This window comes from Galeopterus variegatus, unplaced genomic scaffold, assembly GCF_000696425.1.
Source record: "Galeopterus variegatus unplaced genomic scaffold, G_variegatus-3.0.2 Scaffold24, whole genome shotgun sequence".
Lineage (NCBI taxonomy): Eukaryota > Metazoa > Chordata > Mammalia > Dermoptera > Cynocephalidae > Galeopterus > Galeopterus variegatus.
Window position 1 is genome coordinate 810,391 of NW_007726135.1, and position 16,412 is coordinate 826,802.

Genomic DNA, 16,412 nt, shown 5'->3' on the forward strand with positions numbered 1-16,412 from the left:
GAATGTGTTTAAAGTCTTTCTCTGATAAGATAGTCATCTTGAGGTTGTTGTCTGTTGATTTTCTTTTCCCACAGGAGTTGACGTTTTCTTGGTTCTTTCTGTGCTGAGCTGTTTTAGGTTGTATTCCAGACATTTTGAGTGTAATGTTGTAAGACATTGGGGTCTTGCTCGAATCTTGAGGAGAATATTGATATTTTGTTTTAGCAGGAGTCCGCGGAGGGTGTTTCTGGCCACAGTGCCGGAGGGAGGGTCTTTTGTGGGCTGTGCTGCAGTTGTGGTTTCAGAGCATTCGTGGTGCTCTTTGGGTCAGCCCCACCTGCATGCCACCCAGCATTCTTCCCTGGGGCTGGGATTCAGAGGCAGCTCCACGGGGAGCCCAGGAGTTCATGCACAACTTCATCAGACTGCTCTCTTAATCTCTCTCCTTTCTGAAATCTCCCCAGCTTTCTAGGGGCCTCTTTTCCCTATGTGCCAGGGTTTGAATTTCTTCTATGTATGTCTACACGTGGGATCAATGGACCAGAGGCACAGAGAGGGAAATGAAAGTAATGGGGACTGGCCCTGTGGTCTAGGGACCTGAGCTCCTCAGATCAGATGGGTTTGTGTCAGGTCATGAGTGTGCCTATCCAGCCATGGCTGCCTTGTGGTGATCTCCCACGGTACTGCGTTGGAGCTGAGCTGGGAGCAAAGAGAAGGAAAAGAAAAAAAACCTAGAGATTTCCTTCTCTCTGGCCCTTCATAGTACCTTTTCTTACCCCTTCAATCAGGAAGAGAGGCTGCTCTTGAAGCTCTTTTCATGCCAGAGCACACCTCTGCGCCCCAGGCTGCTTTTCAGTTCAGACTGGATGGTGCTGGAGGAAAATGGAATTCACTCCCAGCTCAGAAGAACTTTGATTTCTGGTCTCCTGCTCTGATTCACCTTTTAAAATTCACTTTTTGAGTCTTCAGCTCCATGCATTCTGTGATTTATAGTTGTGTTTAGTAGGAGAGACAGGGTGGATTGTGCTTACTCCATCTTTTCCTGAATTGGAACATGTCATTTTTTAAAAACGTAAACCAATTCATGTCACTCATCTGCTTAAAACTCTTAAAATAGCTTCCTGTCACCCTTAAGATAAAATCTGAATATTTTTCCATGACCTTTCCTCTATCGTTAATCTTATACTACTCCCTTCTTTACTTGTATTCCCTGATCACAGTGTGCCTTAAGATTTTTGCATTAACTGCTCATTCTTTCTGGAAGGCTCTCCTCCAAGGTTTTCACATGATTGCTTTCTTGTCATTTGAGTCTCAAATAAAATGTCGTTTCTTCAGGGAGGCTCTCCTTTGACATCAAACCTAAAGTCATTTTTTAATTCCTCTTTATGTTTTCAAGAGATTCACTTAAATTAAAAAAAAAAAAAAGCTCATATCATATATGCCTTGTGCCCTACCTCATATCTTAGCCCACTTTTTATACTAGCCATTGCCATGGCAACCAGATTCATGCAGATGTAACCCGACAGCATCTCACCTCAGCTGTGTGGAGCATCTCTTACTTTCTGGAATATTCTAAATGCCTTCCCTGAGGCTGTGGGATTAGATGCCCATGGGTACCCACTCTGCACGGTGCATGCATCAAGTGTGAGAGAACTGATCCCTGTAGGGGAAGCTTGACTAATGAGGGCAAGAGTCAGTGAAGAACTTATCCCTCTTCTGGGCTTCAGGTGCACAGTTCTGAGGTGCAGTCCCTACAGCTCCTCAGAGGGACCAGCAAGATTGAGCCCTGGCTGCTGCAGGGTGGCCTGCTGGGTGATGCACGCCAGTGACACACCTTGCTGTTGAGAGCTTTACCTCCCTGCCCCGCTCTGCTCACACAGTGCGTGTATACTGTGATATCTTTTTTTTTCCCCTTTCCCTTTTTAAAAAAATTTTATTTTGCAGCTGGCTGGTATGGGGGTCCAAACCCTTGACCCTGATGTTATCAGCACCACGCTCTCCCAAGTGAGCTAACTGGCAGCTCTCTTTGGTATCTTCTGCCGCTTATTTACCAAGCATTATTAGCAGGAGATTTATCTGTGGTGGGTGAGGTGTATAGTTCTTTTAAGGTCATTTTCATTTCTGCATAGGTTTCCGTGGCATTGCTATACTATTGTGTGACTATTTGTACTTTCCAGTTGATGTAAATTTAGTTAAAAGCAGTTCTTTGCTTTTATAAACAGCGTTGCAATAACCGTTTTTGAATGTATCCTTCTGCCGAACTCCAAGTTGATCCGAGATGTTGTGACTCGAAGTGGGATTGTTAGGTCAAAGGGTACTCATCTGCAGACTAGATATTCTCAGTCTTCTCTCTGAAGGTGTAGCACCAATTTATACCCCTAGCAGCAGTGAGCGAGAGGTCCCATATTTCCTGTTGATCCAAGTCTTGGCCAACACTTGGTATTGGACACTTAAAAATGTTTCCAATAGGTTGGATGGGAAATAGTATCTCAGGGTTTTATTTCCATTTCTCTAACTACTATTTACATTGAACTTCTATTCCTGTTTATTGGCCATTGGATTTTCTCTACTTAAATTGTCAGTCCTTGTCCTCCGCTTGACTTTCTATTAGGTCATTTCTTTCTTACTGATTTATGGGAGTTCTCAATAAATTCAGAATTCTAATCTTTTGTCAGCTTAATGTGTTGCAGATACCTTTTCACAGGTAGCTTGTCTTTGCTTTGATTTTTAATGTTTTTCATTGTACTAAAGTTCTTAATTTTTTTAAAGTTATTAATTTTAATATAGCCAAATGTTTTAGTCACTCCCCTTATATTTTATATGTCTTATAACTAATTTGAGAAGTATTTCTCTCTTCCAATTTAATGAGCTGTTCACTTACAGTCTCTTCTAAAGGTTTTGAATTTCTTTTTAACACTTAGTGAGCTATTCAGTCTATTTGGAATTTATTCTTGTTCATGGCATGAGGTAGGGATATAACTTTTTGTCTCTTTGCGTAGCCCTTTGTCCCAGCACTGTTTACTGAGTCTTTTCCTCACTGATCAGTGCCACCATCCCACTCATGTCTGCAGCTCCCTGTATTCACGGCTCTGCCTCTGGACTTTTTCTTGTATTAAGGTGTTTACCTATCTCTGTCTTCATTATTGCAGCTTTCTGACACTCTTGATAATATGGTAGGGGCAAATCCCTTCCAGAAATCTTTCTCATCAATGTTTCGCATGTTCTTGGCTCTTTACTCTTACATATAAAGTTTAGAATCAGAGTGTCAGCTTTCACCAAAAACAAAACTCTGTTGGGATTTCTTATTGAGTTGCATTGAATTTATATACATTTGGAAAATGGTGACTTCTTTAAAAATATTAAATCTTCCCATCTTTGAACATAATAAATCCTGCATTTATTTGTCTTCTTTAATATTGTTCCATAAGACTTGGTCATTTTCTACATAAGTGGCTTACATATATTTTGTTAGATTTATTTCTACGTGCATTGTGGATTTCTATTATAAATTAATTTTCTTAAAAGTTTTATCTTTTAATTATTTTTAGTTGATATATAGGGATGGTACTGATTTTGTGCGTTTTAATCCTTTATTCAACAACTTGTTTGAAGCTGTTTTTTTCTAATCTTACAAAAAGTGACTAAAATTTTAATATTTTTTTAACTCCCCCATCTTTCCCAGCCCTCCTTTTTCCATGTAATTTCCATGAAAGCAGAGAGCCTGTCTTTCTTGTTTACTTCTATGTCTAAGTGCTTAGAACAGGACCTGGTCCATAGGAGGGACTCAGGAGACACCTGTTAGATGAATTAATAAAATTCCCACTTCTGAGCAGAGGATGTACTTCACGCTCACTGCATCGAGGTGGTTTCACACACGCTGCTCTCTTTGCGTAGAATGTGCTTCTCCTTTCCCCCTGGCAGCCCGATCCCCCTCACCCAAGTCTGCCCCAGATTCCCACAGTAATGGTGCTCTCCCATGCTGTGGGGCTTCTGCTCCGTTCTCTTCTGCTCCGATCAGGCTCGTGTATGTTTCCTTCAAAGATTGCTCTAATCTTCATTCTTCCAGGAAGCTTTCTTGGACTTCCTTCTACTTACTTCAGAAAGATAGATGCAGAGAAAACCAAAAAGCAAACAAGAATTAAAAGTAAACTATGTGCTCAGAGCATTAGCCTTAAACAAAATCATCCAAAGTGAAATGGAAAGATACACAGAGTGAATGACATTACGGCGGGCACAGAGTGCTGCTGCTGTCTGGAAAAGGGAATTAGTCTATGAATAACAGACAGAAAGCAAAGATCCACCAATATATCATAATGTCAGCAATTAGAAGGAATACAAACACTAGTTTGAGACGCCCCCACACGCAGACAGTGAGTCAGAAAAAAGGACAGAAAATGTGTGTTGATGCTGTGTATGCCTGTGCAGTTTTCTGAGTATTATATTTGTGAGTGAAAACAACATGTATTTGTCTTTTAAAAAATCACTTCAGTTTTCCTCCTCAGATAAATGTTTTACGAGTTCCCTTTTCTGATGAAAGATTTTGCTGTGATTAAAGACTTCACCAAGTTCTGACAAAGGCAGAGTAGATCTTCATTCTCACAGCCCATTTTTCTGTGAGCTGTGTGAAGAGGCTTCTTGTAGGCAGCTGTCAGAGCTAATGAGTATTTTCCAAGTGCCGACCTTCTGGGGAAGACACCCCCAACCAGAGAACCCAGAATCAACCAAAGTGAACTTGTCACGTAAAGACATGTGCAGTGCCACAGCAATGCTGTGGCACACAATAGAGATGGGACGTACCCCTTTACCCACCTCCCTTGAGAGCAGGTCACACACACACATTCTGGAAAGTTGATACTTCACAGCTTCCTTGTGGCCTTTTGATGATGTCTGCGCATGTGTGTGTACACATGGGCGTGTGCATATGAGCCTGCACCCTTGGACACGCTCCTGCACCCCTCTGTGCCTCAGTTCCCTTCTCTGGAACAAGCAGAGGACAGGCATGGCTTTGGAATACGGGTCCTCACCTACTGCGAAAAGTGAGTGATTTGGAGCTCTAAGTCTTGAGTCTTGGTCAGCACATCAGTGGTTCTGTCCTCTCCTGAGCCTCTGTTCCTTGGTGCACACGACGCCTACTTTGCAGGGCTGTTGGGGCAACATAACAAAGTGTGGCAGCCTGGACAGGTGGTGGAGGGTGGTCCTCCTTCCCTCGCCTTTCACTTGACTTTCCTTAACAACCAGCACAGCCTCGCCTCCCGCTTTGGGAAATACATTTGCCCTTTGGAAGGTTGCGTTTTGAAGTCACACTAAGCTAAAAATGACCCAGAGCACAAGATTTTTGTCTCCAAGTTTCCCCCGCTCATGAAAACTGTTCTCCCTGCTCCTGCATGAAGAACAGCTTCTGCCCTGCTGCTGTCTCCTGTGCCTGCTCTTGTCGTGGGAACAGCCATACCATTTATATCAGCAAACATTTATCGATTACCTGTCATGGGCTAGCTGGAATACTTGCTATTTGAGATACTGTGTGTGTTTTAGGCCAGCATTCAACTGTAATGGAAACCTAACGAATGGTGACTAACAGAAATGAAGCGTGTGGTGTTGGTTCTTTTTAAATTTTGCCCATGTAGCTAATAAGTCTCGAGGGAGGGAGACAATGTGGGGCTGCCCCAGCTGCCGGGGATGTCGGCAGCACCCAGGCCCCTTCTGACCCTGCTCTGCCATCCGAAGCCTGTGGTTTTTGTCCTTGTCTGTGATGGTGGCTGAGCTTCTAGGCATCCACCTCACTCCTAGGGAAGGAGAGGAGGGAGCCAGCGAGGTCGCCTTCTCTCTCAAGACATTGCCTTTCTATTTGGGGTAGAAGTCTCCAGAAGCCTGTCTTATTGGCTAGAACTTTGCCACATGCATTACCCCTTGCTGCAGGGAAGGATGGGAACTTGAATATTTTACTTTCCGCCTCTGTAGCAGAACAAACAAAGCAGTGGAGGGTTCAGATGGGTGGTGACAAACTGCCTTATCGGCCACAGCCACCACCCTCCCCACCCTGGGCCTAGCTTCTCCACTCCCCTAGGCCCATGAATGAGATTGCATGTAGCTGCTGTAAGGAGAGGGGCAGCGTTGGCAAATGTGAATGAACCCTGAGACAGTCGGGGATGTTAATGAGGAGAATAAACTAAATGCCTTTGTAACAAAATAAATAAAAAATAAAGACGAGTAAGGTGGAGTGTGAGCATGAGAAGCTCACGTGTGCGCAGTGAGGTTGCAGTCTCTCGTGCTTGGCACCTCGTAGCGAGGACAGCCTGGCTTGGATGTAGCGTTTGTTGAGTGACACGTGTTTCCCCATGGATTGCCCTACAGAGGGCTCAGGCATTCTAGTCCTCATGTACTGAGGCTTGGAGAACTCTGCTTACCTTCTCAAGGTCACTTGGTTCGTAAAGGGTATGGCTGAGTTGTAAGCACATGTTCCCAAGACCCCAGGACCAATGAGGACCTGATGCTAAAACCCACTTTTTGGAGTTCACAGTTGTGTGCAGAATGGGTCTCGGGCATTTGGCATTTTGATGAATTGTACATCTGCACATTTTCAAGGAGTAGGAAATCCTTGGAGAGGAGGAATAGGCAGAGTTGCTCCCTTCTGGCTGTCAGAGGATTCTGAACTTTCTTTTTTCTTTCAACACAGTACCCGGCAGTGCCACCTGCTCCTGGACGTCTTCAACTCCACAGAGCATGAGCTGACCATCAGTGCCAGGAGCAATGAGGAGCTCATCCTGCATGCTGGCGAGTGCCAGCGGTGAGTGTCCCACAATGCCACATGTCACTGTCCCACCCCGGGCCTCCGCTCTGTGCTGTCTTCAGCCTGCCTGGGAGATTTTGGAAATAATCCACGCTTTGAGACCTCAGAGGTTGGGCAGTCCTACTTCTCTTTCCTGAGGTATCATAGTAATTATTCAAGTTCAGTGAGGGAATCTGACTTTGTTTACAATGAGAGCCAAGTGTGAAGTGGGAAAAACCAAATTATGTCCATCTGAGGAAACAGCAGCATGTGCTTTTGGGTACCACGTTTGAGGACATTGAAGCATCTGGGCATCTTTCACTTTTAAATTCTTAAGAATGTCTATTTGGAAATATTTGGTATTGATTTGGAGTCTGTACATAAATATCAGTGGGAGTTCCTTTGAGGAGTTAATGCCACAGCAATACAGGCCAGGTCAGACCTTTGGGAGAGTGTCCCGACCCGCGGGATATTCAACGCAGACCCTGGAGGGGGGAGTGGGAATGGTATGGAACAAGAGACACGAGAGATGGGAGACAAGACAGTATTCTGATCAAGTCTCGTTTATTGATTCTTAGGTTACATCTTATATAGGAAAAAGCAGGCATGCTGCAAAGGGTCTGGAATGTAAAGATATGATAATATCTTGAGGAGAGACAAAGACAGGACATTCAAAGTAAAGGTTGCCACCCAGAATGTTTAGGGTTAAACAGTTTCTGGAGAAGGATAAAAGGTCACTTGCAAATTTACTTGCATAGCCAGGAGCAATCAGTTTCTGGCACAAGCAGATTTCAAGGCAGTTATCATGTAAAGCACGGCCATCTGAGCAGATTGTCATGTAGGAGCGGTCTCACAAGAAGGGGTGTGGGGCTTCAGGCCCCCAACAGGAGAGGAGCACTGTCACCCAAGCCCGGTCCATGGAAGGCAAAGAAAGAGAGGTGACACCACCGAACTGAGCCAAGGAGACACACTGGTCTAGCAGAGGTGAATGGGGAGCCCAGGTGGAGGTGGGAGCAGGTCAGGAGCAAAGCCAGGGCCTTGGGCAATGTCCCTGAGGCAGGCAGCACTCAGAACTTTGGGAAGATGCTGTCCTGTGGTAGAGCCTGTTGGATGGACACCTGGCCTGCTGTCCACTGAGCTTCCCTCCATACCAAGAAACTGCGTGCGAGCCGAGCTTGGGCTTCAGGGACGGACATACGCTTATAGATGGAATTATAGGTGGATAATATGTTTTATTTTTAATTACAAAATATTTCAAACACAGATAATAATTTAGAAACTTGTATGTTCATGTCCTAGATTTGAGCATTTTACTATATTTGCTCCAGATCTCTCTATGTCTCTCTCTCTCTGTCTCTCACTCTCTCTCATTCTCTCTCATTTTAAGGAAATAAAATGTTTAATAAATAGCTGACACTAACATTACTAGTCAGTGGGAAAATGCAAACCCAGAGATGCCAGCGCACACTGATCAGATGGTCCAGACAAGAGTGAAGCACCAAGCACCCCCGGGATGTGGGCAGCCAGACCTCTCGTGCCATGTCGGGGGAGGATGTGGTGGTGCTGCTGCTGCTTTGGAAAAAAGTCTGGCACTTTCTTATAGAGCTAAACAGACACCCTTTGCACCGCTACTCCAATCCTAGTTATTTGTTCAAGAAGAATTAAAACACATGATCACAAAAAGACGTATATCTAGCCAAAAACTAGAAAGAGGCCAGGTGTCCATTATAGAAAAATAGATAAATAAATAGTGATATTTTCCTACAAATGAAATAGCACTCCACTGCAAAAACGAAGTACTCATCCACACAGCGTCTGGGCAACTCTCAGGACCATTATGCTGAGGGAAAGGCGCCTTCCCCAAAGGAGCCGCTGCTGTGTGGTTCCATCTGTGTGAAATCCTAGAGCAAGCAAAGTCCATCTCCCATGGAAAACGTCAGAACACTGGTTCCCTCGGCAGATGTTGAGATGGGGTATGACTGGGAGAGGGCGGAAGGTAACTTTCTAGGCGGGGCTCATTCTGTATTGCTCCATAGGGTTCCGCAGGTGAATATGTTTGTTCAAACAGACCTTCACTTGAGATCATGCATTTCACTGCAGGTCAATTTTACGTCAGAAAAAAGAGCTGTCAACAAACGCCAAGCTGTAGTTGACGGTGTACACACTGAAGCAGGTGCGACCCCTGCATGGTCTTTGAAAAGCATGAAAGAGATGGGGTAGCAGGGGCAGAGGGTGGGCACAGACAGGCGAGGTAGGCAGATGGGGGTCTCAGTGGCTCTGACACTTCTCACAGGTGCACGGCTTGTTCCATGTGAGGCTCTTTCAACTCTGTGTTTGAAATTTTGCATAAGAAAATGTTGGGAAGTATAAGCAAAAGAAAAATCAGCTAAACCTTTCTCCCTCTCCCTCACCCACCTCCACCCCCCCCCCCCCAGGGTAGCTTCTGTCTCGGAGGTGCTGGGACCATTCACGTACATTTTTACTGCTTTTGTTGTATATACATACATAGATCTATACCCAAACGTTATTTTGAGAGTTGCTTTTTTTTTTTTTAAATGACAAGTGTTTTCATATCATATCTGTCCTTTTAAAACTTAAAACTTTGGAGCTAGATATAAACCTGATCTTTCATTCTGACTGATATTAATATTTCATTGCTTAAATATGCCACTTTATTCATTTCCATGCTAATGCGCTCACTGTGAGGGGCTTCCAGGGTGTTCGGGGTTAACGTGAATATTGTTAATGACACTGGTGAATGTGAACTCAGGCTGTTGCCCCATAGCAGGACCTGTTTGGGCCAATAGTTGGAAGCTGGAGCACCAATGGCTGGGGGGTACTTATGGACTCACTTTGAGAGGAGCCAGAAAACAGTCCCTCCCCAAATTATCTTGTTCTCTTCCCCTGCGCAGAACTCACCACAGGGGTGCGGGTAGGTGTATGGAGCTCACTCTGTCCTCCACGTTTGTGCCGCAGAGATTATGGCTGAGCACAGGCGCTCCTGGGGGAAGCTTTGGGGTCTAAGCCACTGGCAGCTGCTGGGTCCAGTGCTGTTCTCCGTGATTGTGTAGGGAACCGTCTGCCCTGTCTTGTCTTTCTTGTCAAGGTGTTTTGATGTAGTCCAAGTTCCCAGAGAACATAAATTTGGTCTTCTTAGGACAGTAATATAAAATACTTTTAAAAAATTAAAAATTGCTAAGCTTGTTCTCTATGGTAAGCTTGAATCATTCTTGGCAATGGAAGTCTGAGTGGTATTTACAATCCCTGATGCAAATAATCACAATTTAGTCTTATGCTTCAGGCTTCTTTGTTATTAAACTTTTGCTTAAATTCTCATTTCTGAATGCTCCTAACTGACATATTCGTTTATTCATTCATTAAATATTCAGTAAACACTGACACTTTGAGAACTTGCTGTGTGGTAAGCCCTGCATCAGGCTCCAGGGGTGCTGAGATGAATAAGTCAGGACCCCCCAGCTGTGGGGTGACAGCGCAGTGTAACAGTGTTTAATCCTGCTGGTTGGCCCCACCTTTTCTGCCCAGTGGGGGCATCTTGCTGTTCCGGGTCGGGTGAGGAGCATGGACACCAATGAGTTCTCTGGGAAGTCATCTTTGGCGCTGTCCCCAGTGTCTCTGCTGCTCAGGCTACCCACTAACCCATGGTGACTCTTGTTTATCCTTGTTTGGGAGGCTCAAACCCTGAGGCCCTGGATGTGGGGAATCAGTTCTCTTCCCTTTCCCAAACCTCTCTGTGCTTGCCAGGCTTCTGTGGGACAGCTGCACTCTCCGCCTCCATGGAAGGGCTCACAGTACTTTGGTTCTCACAGAGCAGCATAGGTGGAGGAAGCCGAGGTGGTCGGGCTTTACTTGGCAGCACCGGGAAGCACTTTACAGACCTTGGCCTCAGATGCGGTTCCCATACATCCAGGCTTTATCTCCTCAATGCCGGGCCCTTCCCAGAGTCTTGGGCTCAACCCCTTAACTGGCTCTCCCCTTCTCCCTCAAGGAGCCATCCCTGCCCCTCCTCAGGCTTTGTTAGTTGCTTTCCTCTGCTGAGGCCTAGGCACTCTCAAGCACGGAGGGGCCACTTCTGGCCATAGGTGGGGCAGGAGTGCTCCTCAGGCCCCAGCTTTAACTCTCTACCAGCGAGAGTGGCAGGTGACGACACTCTTACTGCTACCTGGGGAGTGGATAGGCGCACAGTGCTTTCTTCTGGAGATAGCACAACCTAGTCGTGAAGGAAGAGCCACATTCCTGGAATGAAAGTGGCTTTTGATGCTGCTCTTTGCAGAACTGGGGCATTCAAGAGTGGCCTGCAATCTAAGAGAGACACCAACTCCGATTAGATTTTTGCAGTGCCTGCCTCTTCCCCTCCTTCCTGGTAGAAAGAGGTGATCTCATTTTACCCAGTACAAGAGCTGTCGATAGAGACGTATCCCCGGCAATACAAAGGAGGAGCAGCATGTTTCCTAAGAGTAGAAAGGAAGGAAATAATATTTCCTGAGCATTATGTGTTTGGAAGAGTTTGGGTACTTCTCATGTAAAATCACGTTCAAACCTCATAATGTCCTCATGTGGGAGATTTCCCATTTTACAGATACACAAACTGAGTGAGTTGATCAGTCGTGTAGTGGGAACCATGTCTGTCTGATGCCAAAGGCTGTGCTCCTGCTGCAGCGCATGCCCGGGGGAGGTACGGCTCAAACTTAGCTTGGAATGGTGCAAGGCGGGCAGGAATGGGGCAGGAGGGGCAGGGGTACGCATGCTGTTTATTTCTCCTCTTTCTACTCTGTGCAGCCTTTGGTAAGTCGTGTTCAGCATCATAAAGTCCAGCTCCAGCCAGCAGAAGAAAGGGTCAGGCAGAGAAGCAATCTGGGTCTTTGGCTTCCAGGGTGTTCAATTATTCATTTAACAAATATTTCCTGAGTGTCTACCAGGTGGCAGGCCCTGCCAGGAGTTAAGATGATGAGTAAATGTCGACCTGTGTGTGTGCTCACAACGCTAATGGTGTGGAAGAAAAGCACACAAACAGGCAGTTGTTACACAGTGTGGAGAGACCTGGAAGCACGTAGGAGGGCTTTCAGCCCAGGTGGGGGCCGGGGAGGGTGGCAGCAAAGGCTTTCTAGCAGAAGTGATGGTAATATGGAACATGTCTTAGTCCATTTGGGCTGCTATTATGAAATACGATAAACTGGGTGGCTTATAAACAAAAAAATTTATTTCTCATAGTCCTGGAGGATGTAAGTTCAAGATCATAGTTTCTCTGTCTGGTGAGGACCCAGTTCCCAGACAGCCATCTCTTCTCTGTAACTTGTATGGTGGAAGGGGCAAGGGAGTCTCTGGGACCTCTTTTGTAAGGGGACTAATCCCATTGTGAGAGCTCTGCCTTCATGACCTAATCCCTCCCCAAAGCTGCAGCTCCTTATATACCATCACCCTGAGGGTTAGGATTTCAACATATCAATTTTGGGGGGACAGAAACATTCAGATCATAGTATTCCACTGCTGGATCCCCCAAATTTGTATCCTTCTCACATGCAAAGTACATTCATTCTATCCCAATATCCCTCACAATTGTGACTCATTCCAGCATCAACTCAGAAGTTTACAGTCCAAAGTCTCACCTAAATACTTAAATCAGATGTGAGTGAGACTCAAAGTAAGCTTCATTCTAAGAAGAGTTCACCTCCAGCTGTGGGTGGGCCTGTGAAATCAAACAAATTATATGCTTCCAAAAAACAGTGGTGGGACAGGCATGGACAGACATTTCCATTCCAAAAGGGAGAAGCAGGAAAGAAGAAAGGAGTATGTACAAGCAACAGGGCAAATAACATTAAATTTTAAGGCTTGAGAATAATCTTTTTTGGCTTGATGCTCTGTCTTCAAAACCTACTGGGGTGGGGGGGCCTACCTTTTGGACCCACTAGGGTGGGAGTCCTACCTTCCAGACACAGTGAGGGCATGCCCCTGCAGCTTTGCCAGGCAGTGCTTTGGTCCTCAACGTTCTGGGCAGCCTGGCTCCTGAGGCAGCTCTGTGCCTGTGCTACCTGGGCTGGAATTACACACTGTTTGTTCCACTGGGCTTTGCCTTAAGGGACCATTTATGATCTGTGCTGGGGCTCTTGCACTCTGGGTCTGTGATGGGAGTGGCAGCCCTGATGAGTTCTAAATTGTCTTTGGGGTCATTCTTCTGTTGCCTTGAGTAATAATAGGTTTTGGCTTCTGTTTAGGTGACTGACTAATTTCCTTATCAGATGGTTATTTGGCCACACCCTTTATGTTCTTTCCCAAACAGGCTCTCTCATTCTTTTTAATATGGATAAGCTGAGAATGTTACAAATCTTTGTTTTGTTTCCCTTTTGATAAATAATTCTGTCTTTAAATCATTTCTCTCTTATTACATTTTGCTATAAACAGTCAAGAGAAGCAAAGCCATACATTCAACATTTTGCTTAAATATTTCCTCAGCCAAATATCCAATTTCATTGCTCACAAGTTCTACCTTCCAGAAAAAAGTAGGACACAAACATAAGTCAGCCAAGTTCTTTGCCACTTTATATCAAGGATGACCTTTCTTCTACTGTCCAATAACATGTTCGTTTCCATCTGAGACTTCTTTAGAATGGCCTTTACCATTCACATTTGTACTAACATTCTGTTCAGGATTACTTAGATATTCCCTAAGAAGATCAAGGCCTTCTCTACAGCTTCCCTCTTTTTTTCCCTGGGCCTCAGCAGTCCATTGACCTTAGCAGTCCATGCATGGCAATGTAGGCTTTTTTCCTAGTGTGTACCTCAAAACTCTTCCAGTCTCTATCCATTACCCAGTTCTAAAGCTGCTTCCATATTTTTAGATATTTGTTACAGCAGCATCCCACTGTCAGTACCAATTTTCTGAGTCAGTCCATTTGGGCTGCTATAACAAGATACCATAGACTGGGTAGCTTATAAACAGACATTTATTTAGCACCATTCTGGAAGCTGGAAGTTTAGATCAAGGTGCATGCTGATTTTGTGTCTGAGGAGAGCCCACTTCCTGGTTTAAAGATGGTGCCTTCTTGCTGTGACCTCACATGGTGGAAGGTACAAAGAGCCTTTCTTGGGCCTGTTTTATAAAGGCTCTCATCCCATTCATAAGGGCTCCATCCTCATGACTTAAGCCCCTGCCAAAGTCTCCACCTCCTAATACAATTATCTTGGGGGTGAAGGTTTCAACATATGGATTTTGGGGGATGTGGACATTCGGTTTATAGCAGAACATGACAGACAAGTAGGCGTTAGTTAGGGCTAGGGACCATGGGGGAGCAGTCTAGGCAGAGGGAACAGCATGGTTTAGAAAGGTGTGTGTGTGTGTGTGTGTGTGTGTGTGTATGCACAGACTGTGAATATTTGAGTTTGCAGAAATTAGAGATACCCTTTTTGTCACTGTATTTCTCAGCTTACAATTTAAAACATAACATTTAAGCAAATGGGTGTCAAAAGTACATTTCCACTTTCCTAATCTCTTCTTTAAACAGTCCTTGGGAAATTAGTGACTCATCTCTCAGCTCGTGAGTTTCTGTGACATGCTCGATGCCTCCATTCTGTAATTAAGGACCATTAGTGAAGTTTACTTTTGCCGAGCGTGTTTGTGATGCTTGGTGTGTAGTGATTACATTTCCTGAGCTACACACCATCAGTCATGACATCCAAAGCCTTGTACCCAGTCGTGCGGCTGGAGGCCTAGATTAACTTTCACTCTTGTCCCAGGGTGGTGTCATGCGGGATGCCACTTTCACATGCTTGGCTGCTTTCGTCCTCATAGCAGTTCTTCAAAGTGTGAATTTGCACCCATATTTCCCTTTCTAATAAGAGAAGTCAAGACCTGCCAAGGGTCCTTCAGTTTATTGGACTTGGAACTTGGCTGTTGGGTCCTTCGCAGGAGTTACCCATGGCTCTTAGGCCATGTTGCCCAGAACTGGGTGCCCCTCCTAGCCAGTTTCAAAAGATGACCAGGAACAGTAGGAGGTTTTTCTGAGTGAAACAGCATGAACTTTCTTAAGAAAATGCAGTGTTACCAGCAGCAAATTTACTGGGAAGTTAAGATATGATAATTATTGTGTTTTTTGCTTAATTACCAAACCATTAAAATTAAATTTCATGACAACCCTTGCTTATGCATAAATCTCTTTATAATTTATGGCAATAGATGTTATCTCATTACATGCTTCACGATACCCGGTTTTGTCCCATCCTGCCTTGCTGTGGAGGCTCTCCGTTCTCCGTGTAGTGGGCCTGGCATCCAGCATTCCGAACCCCGGCAGCAGTGGAGAGATGTACTGCTGGCGGGATGTGAATGGATCAGCCCTGTCATCTGCCTTGATAGTGCACCCGCTGGGATCATAGAACAACTGTGTGTGAGTGGGGTAGGGAGGAGAGCTGTACAAGCAGCCTGCCACTCGGGGTTCTCTGCACCTTCTCCTTGAGGGTGTCGGGGCAGTGATTTCTGTGCAGCCCCATCCCATGGAGGTTAGGGTGCTGTACTGCACATCTATTTGTCCAAGCCTACGACAGACCAAAACTCAGATGTCTGGCTCCACCCCTCAACTGTCTTTTTGTTTCTTCTTTAGTTCCTTCAAACACTCCAAAGAACCTTCTGAACTATCAAAGTGAGGCTTACTTGTGCGGAGCCTAGTTTTGTTGCTAGTTGTTATTTCACCTTATTTGTAAGAATTTAGCATTTCTCAATCCTTGGCCTGGGTGTTCCCATCCACAGTCTTTCTATGTACTTTGTTTTCAATTTGAAAGGAAAATGGGAGAGTCCTTCAGAAACTTACCTTCTAGAAACAAGGAGAAAGCATTTTGATGTGCCCTTGGTCCTTCAGCTGGTTACGGGGGAAACAGGGGCTCAGGTTCTTGTAGCAAGCCCTTGGCAGAGGGCTATCAGGACCCGAATTCCCTGTCCAGACCCATCTGCTAATCCCAGACTGCCTCTTTGCCAATTAGCAGTTTTTAAAGTTTTCCTTATAGAAACCCAGATGGCTCTGGAATCAATAGGAGCCTCCTAATGATTAATAGGCAGAAAGCAGAAATGTTAGAGTTCAGCTTAGGGAAGCAATTTGATTAGAGAAATCCAATACTTGGGAAGATGCAGTGGTTTGCTGACTCAGATGACAGGAGAAATTCTTTTCTTTTTGTGAGAAAAGAAAAATAAGGTGACTTTATTGGGTTTCCATACACTGCAGCTTTTTGTTCCTCAGGAATCGTAGATAGGAGATTTTCCTCTTGGGTTTTTGCTTCTGCTGTTCTCAAGCAGCTTCTCCAATGCACATGCACCTGGAGTCTTTGCCTAGCATGTGGGAGGCATGCAGCACGCAGCCCATCCTCGCACCCTCGCCCTTCTCTGCAGACCAGGCTGCCGCTGCTCACTGCGGTGAACAAGGCCGTGTGAGCGCAGACCTGGAGCTGCCCAGAGCCCAAGTCCAGTCTCAGCTCTGCACACACTGGCTTAGATGCCCTGGCAAGCCCCCTGGCCTTGTTGAGCTCCTGAGGAGGGAGGTGGGAGCAAGCAGCAGCTCTGCTGCAATGCCCGGCATGCACAGTGACTCCTTCTGCCTGGGAGGTGTGCTCAGGAGCTCACTCACAAGCTCCACACCAGCCCCCCCCCCCCCCCAGGTCTTAAGCCAAG

The 16,412-nt window shown here is 45.4% G+C and overlaps 1 protein-coding gene across 1 annotated transcript in view; it reads left to right on the forward strand.

The window, feature by feature from the left end:
* The window catches only part of TRAPPC9 (trafficking protein particle complex 9), a 672,769-nt gene that overhangs the window by 416,189 nt on the left and 240,168 nt on the right, over positions 1–16,412 (forward strand). Inside the window, exon 20 of the mRNA XM_008568452.1 lies at positions 6,653–6,763. Within this exon, the coding sequence (XP_008566674.1) occupies positions 6,653–6,763 (111 nt within the window). The remainder of the gene's footprint in view (positions 1–6,652; positions 6,764–16,412) is intronic.